General features: G+C 42.6%; 1 protein-coding gene across 2 annotated transcripts in view; it reads left to right on the top strand.

Moving 5' to 3' along the window:
* The first annotated feature begins 1,571 nt into the window (after positions 1-1,571).
* DRD3 (dopamine receptor D3) overlaps positions 1,572-6,000 on the top strand; it is a 33,301-nt gene continuing 28,872 nt past the window's right edge. For both annotated transcript variants that reach the window (XM_015544938.2, XM_007098637.3), the window contains exon 1: positions 1,572-1,841. In XM_015544938.2, the coding sequence (XP_015400424.1) occupies positions 1,572-1,841 (270 nt within the window). The remainder of the gene's footprint in view (positions 1,842-6,000) is intronic.

Below are 6,000 nucleotides of genomic sequence, written 5' to 3'. Positions count from 1 at the left end.
ATTAGTTCATCCCAGTGGGATCACAACACAACAACTGTTGTAGCTTTCAGATGCCAAAGGAGAGTGTTGGAAAAATCAGAAGGCCTGCATGCCAGTTCTGCTGCTAACAAGCTTTACGACCTAAGACATATTACTCACCTCTCTGGGTCTCAATTTCCCTGTTTGGAAACTGAGGGCTTTGGACCCTGTCAGAGGCTGAAAACTGATGGTCATGGGTCATTGGCCCATGGATGTGGGATTTTGCAGGTGGAAGGAGGAGGGACTCTACGGGGCTTAAATATTTTTTTTAATTGGTAACCAATCTTTTAAAATTAGGAGGTTTCAAATAAAATTCCACACATGGATTTTCCCTAAACATAAAAACCACTGTACTGCCTCTATACCCCATTACTCTTGAGTTTTTCTCCCACAAGCCAGCATCGCATTCTTACCATGCCTCATGTAAAATACAAGAGAGAGAATGGGAAACTAAAGGAAGAGACAGAGGGAGCAGGGGAAAAAGCAAACAGAGGCAACAGAGAAGAGGACAGAGGAAACAAGGAAAGCGGGATGGGAAGCTAAGGCAGACAGACCAGTAAGAGAAAAAAAGCTCACACTTACATAGCTTGCTAGGTATCATAACTTTCAATGTCTTACATACTTAATAGCTCACTTGCTAGCCACAAAAACCCTACGGGATTCCCTCCACTTTACAGAGGAGGACAATGAAGTTCAGGGAGATGCAATAACATGCCAAGGGCCCAGTGGTAGGAAGTGGCAGAGCTGGGATTCTAATCCAGCCACAGCTCTCCACCTCACTCAGAGTCCAAGCATAGCTCTCTCAATGGCCCTGCACAACCTCTCGACCTCACCCCCTTCTGCTCTGTACCTGCCTCACTTCGCTCCAGACACTCTGGTTCCCTGCCACCTTCCACACATCAGCCTGTCCTGCCTTTGTACCTGCTATCATTTCTGCTTGAACCACTCTTCCTGCAGATATCTGCATGGTTGGCTTCCTCATGTCCTCCAGGTCTTGACTCAGTTGTCCCCTTCTCCACGAGGGCTTCCTGATTACTCTGATTAAAAATTGCCCTCAGACCTTTTGGGATGAGCACTGGGTGTTGTATGGAAACCAATTTGACAATAAATTTCATATATTGAAAAAAATAAATAAATAAAGTAAGAATTTAGAATCAGAAAAAAAAATTGCCCTCAGATATCCTACACACACACACACACACACACACACACACACACACACACACACACAATTCTCCCCATCTCCTTACCTCCTTCTCTGATCTATCCTTCTCCAAAATGCATATCACTATCGAACATACTACATCCTTTATTTATCTTATTTCTTACTGTATTTTCCTCCAGAATGGGGGCTACATGAGGGCAAGAATATGTATCCCTTTTGTTCATTGCTGTATTTCCAGTGCTTAAAACACTACCAGGCATATAGAAAGTGCTCAATAATTATTTGTTAAAGCAATAAATAAAAAAGCTCCAAAGTATCCAATTTTATAGACATTGTTTTCTGTCTCCTCCCAGGAAACCCATTGGGGTCACTCTTCTCCCATTGGGCTATGGCGCTTCTAAGCCAGCTGAGTGGCCACATCAACTCCACCTGTGGGGCAGAGAACTCCACGGGGGCCAGCCAAGCCCGCCCACATGCCTACTATGCCCTCTCCTACTGCGTGCTCATCCTGGCCATCGTCTTCGGCAATGGTCTGGTATGTGTGGCAGTGCTGAGGGAACGGGCTTTGCAAACCACCACCAACTACCTGGTGGTGAGCCTGGCCGTGGCGGACCTGCTGGTGGCCACCTTGGTGATGCCCTGGGTGGTGTACCTGGAGGTGAGTAAGCCCCAAGTGCAGGCTGCCTGTGTGACTGTACTTGTCTTTGTCTTCCCTGAGTACTGGCCTTCCGGGTTCAAAATGCTCCCTGCCATGATCCAGGGACTGGGAAGGAAGGAGAGCCCCTCTCATTCTCCCTTTCATAAGGAAACTGAAGGCCTGAGAGCTGTCATTATCCAGCCTCACTTGCCCATATCAGAACCAAGGAGCTGGGAATTGATTGTGTTCCTGGGTCTCCAAAAACCAGGTGACTGGACTTGAGTGAGGAGACTCATCCTAAAAATGCATCAGGTCCAGGGTGCCTGGGTGGCTCAGTCAGTTGAGCATGTGACCCCTGATCTCAGGGTCATAAGTTCAATCCCCACATCACATTCTACGCTGCACTTGGAGCCTACTTAAAAAAATTAATCAGGTTTATTCTCTTTGCCAATCACATTGCAAAGATGTGGGGGCTTGGGGGAGGCAGTCCATGGGTGTCTGCATCAGTGTTTCAATATATAGAGGGCTGGGGATGTGCAGAAAGGACCTGAGACAACAGTGAGGGTGCAGAGGGACTCAGAAGGAATCACAGAAAAACCAGAAAGAATTTTTTAATGAATGAGGGGAAAAAAGAGAAAAAAACAGTCTGCAAATAGATCAGACTTCTTTTGATGGTTTAGTTGCCCTCGGACTCAGTTCTTTCCTCCTGGGTACCAGCTCTCCACAGACTCTGCTACCAAATAGACCCAACCTTCACATTTATATTTTTGATGCCTCCATTAATAGTACAGAGCCCTTACCAGTCAGATAATGCAGCAAACCCTGGAGAATTCTTCTGGAGAGAAACAGTTCTTAAATTTGAAAGTATTTTCATTTGAAAGTGCAAAACAGAGTCAGGAGGTGATCAAGACAAAACATCCATTTGCTAACAAAGGAATCACGGTACACCTGTTCAAGAAACAGATATTCTTACCAGGAAAACATGCAATTACTGAAGAGTTTTAAAAAAAAACACTTTAATGTACTATAAATATGTCTCTCCTGCACCGTGTATCATGTATCATTTTAAAGAGGTATCCAATGAAGGATCACAATGATGCTATGATTAAGAGAAATTAAAATTCATCAAATTAATATCTCGGTTAATATTAATAGTGAAGGTGACAGTTAATTAAGTATGACATATCACAGGAGAGTAAAAACCTCAACCACAGACTGCCTAGGCTGGTACCCCTATTAAAGAATGACTGGGAACTAAAATTAGACTTATGATCTCAAAGGGGAAACATAAAAGAAAGAAATCAAGAAAATAGAAAAGTAAAGGAAAAGCAGAAAAACATCTAGGCTTATTGGGGCAGAGGTAAAGGCTGAGGGAAGACTTCAAAAAAATAAGCACTAATTTCTCCCAGTTAGGATAATCCTGATGGCAAAAGATCTTATAATTATCTTGACTTTTCTGTCAACCCAAAATGACTGAAGCAACCTTGAAGTCAGAAGCTATATCTTTGTTCTTTTTCTCCTGTAGCCCAAACGTACTACCTGGCACATAATATGTGCTAAATAAATATTTGATATATGAATGATTAAATGCATCCTTTCTGTAATGTATGCATTATATGGGCAATTCCTGCTTGTACCATATTCAGCTATATCTATTGTTACAATGAATTGTTTTTTGGGTTTTTTTTTTACATCTAACAATAGTGAGACTGAAAAGAAGTTAGACACATATGATATTTCTGTTCAAGAGTAAGGCAGACTTTAGGTGCTACAAACCAGTATGGATTATTTAGTGATTCATAATAAATAATATGGACACACCACCATCCCACACCTCAGAGTGTTTCTCAGTATACATTACAAAGATTCTTAAGTCTTTCAGTCAGACAGGTCAAGATGAGGACCTCCATGATAATGAACACCTTAATTGCCTCTGAAATAAAACCAGTCTTCTGGTGTCTATAACAAAGCCATTCAGGGTCACTCGTCAACTGTCCATTTGTGGTTGCTTCCAAGACTCTGGATAGACCATATTGGAAAATCTCTGTAGATACCAGTGTAGGATATGGACATTGTGATTTTTCCACACTAGACACCCATGCCATCCCCTGCTAGCCACACCTGCCAAAATTGATGATGTCTCCCTTCTACTGCTGAGTGTAGAAGACTAACTGAGCCCACAGAGAGCCAGCAGGAAATCTTGCCAGAGGTTTACTGGACTTTCTGTAGGTTAGGTCTATGAGGGTGTTTTTTTTTTTTAATGTTTATTTATTCTTTGAGAGAGAGAGAGCACCAGCACGGGAAGGGCCGAGAGAGAGGGAGGCAGAGGATCAGAAGCAGGCTCTGCACTGTCAGATGCGGGGCTTGAATTCATGAACAAACCATGAGACTTTGACCTGAGCTGAAGTCAGATGCTTAACCAACTGAGCCACCCAGGCACCCTGGGAAATTATGAGTTTTCCCTCCTGAGATGAGCTCTGGTGGAGCTCTTGGTTCCCTCTCATAAAAACCCATAGGCATTCTGTCCAACAGGTTCTTTGGGGCAAGTATTCAGTAATCAAAATCATGGTCAAATAAGCCTACAATCTTATAGAGAAAATTTGAGAGACATCTCTCCACTGGGAAATGGGCTTTGGGACCTCTTTTTTGTCTTACACACTTTCTTTAAAACTCTAGTCAATGCAACTTAATATTTCTGTACCAATGTGGCCAACAGTCCACTAAGAGTCTCTCTCAATAAAAGACAACATGATTTAAAGCAGCCATAATTAACAGACAGCCAGTTAAGATATTAGATGGTTCTAATCCAAAGGACCAGGTCTCCCTAACCAACCACAGTATATACTTTTCCTCATCTTAAATACCTGCCTGCTTTCTGTGGACTTCAAAAGTAGACAGGGAACCTTAAGGAGAGAAAAGAGTACTTTGAGTCCTTAAAGGGACTATAACTATATAAGTCCCTGGGTCTCAGAGAAGAGCAAAGCATTATTCTCACTAACTTGTCCTAATGGTCATACGATTTGAGCAGCTGGTCAAGTAATTACATGATCATACCTAAGAGCTCCCTTAGAAAGAGGAAAGGATGCAATGTTGACCATAGCACAGAGACCGCTGTAGGCATGAGGGCACCCAAGAGGAGAGCACAGGAATGAGAAGAACACCATGTGGTGGCCAAACTAGCTGCCAAATTCATAGCTTCCTGTGCTTTGACTTGAATACATCCATATTCTTTGAAGGAAATTTTGGCTCATACCAGCCAGATACCTTCTTTCAAAGGAAAATTGCCAAATTTTGCCAGCTCCAGTATGTATGGCTATAAATATTGGAAAATATGACTAACTGTGGCCTAAACAAATAGGAGTTACTTTTCTCACACAACCAGAATTCTGGAGGAAGGCAATTGTTTGTGTTGATTTAGTTGCACCATGGTGTCATCAAGGACCAATCTCTTCCATCCTTGGCAAACTGGCTTAGTGCCTCATGCTACTCATAGGATGGCTGCCATAACTCTCAGCATCATGGCCATATTCAAAAATAGGATGTGTGGGTATATGCTAACTAATTTGGATGTAAATTTAAAACTAGATAGATAGATAGATAGATAGGATGGGTGGGGACAGTAGAAAAAGAAATAAAGGGAACGAGGGGTGCCTGGGTGGCTCAGTCGGTTAAGCGCCCGACTTTGGCTCAGATCATGACCTTACGGTTTGTGAGTTTGAGCCCTGTGTTGGGTTCTGTGCTGACAGCTCAGAGCCTGGAGCCTGCTTCGGATTCTGTGTCTCCTCCTCTCTCTGCCCCTCCCAGGTTCATGCTCTGTCTCTCTCAGTCTCTCAATAGTAAATAAACTGTAATTTTTTTTTTTTTAAATAAAGGGAATGGAAGGGAAGGGAAGTGAACAGAAGGGAGGAAGGAAAAAAGAAGAGAGAAAGAAAGAAGCCCTTTCCCTGGAGTGCCTCAAAGCATCTCCTAAAGGACTTCACTTAAGTTTAATTAGCCAAAGCTCGATCATAAGGGAAGGATACAAGGGAGGATAGAAAAGAAAGTGAAAATGTGGGTTTTATTTAAAAAGAAGATGCAGTGGGAGGAATTGCTGTGAGATAGGCAAATAAAATGTCCCATAACATTGCACTTCTGGTGAAATTCACTGGGATGAATGTCATTCCAGCGTAGGATTATTCTA

This window comes from Panthera tigris, chromosome C2, assembly GCF_018350195.1.
Source record: "Panthera tigris isolate Pti1 chromosome C2, P.tigris_Pti1_mat1.1, whole genome shotgun sequence".
Classification (NCBI taxonomy): Eukaryota; Metazoa; Chordata; class Mammalia; order Carnivora; family Felidae; genus Panthera; species Panthera tigris.
This window is presented reverse-complemented; position numbering and strand designations above follow the sequence as displayed.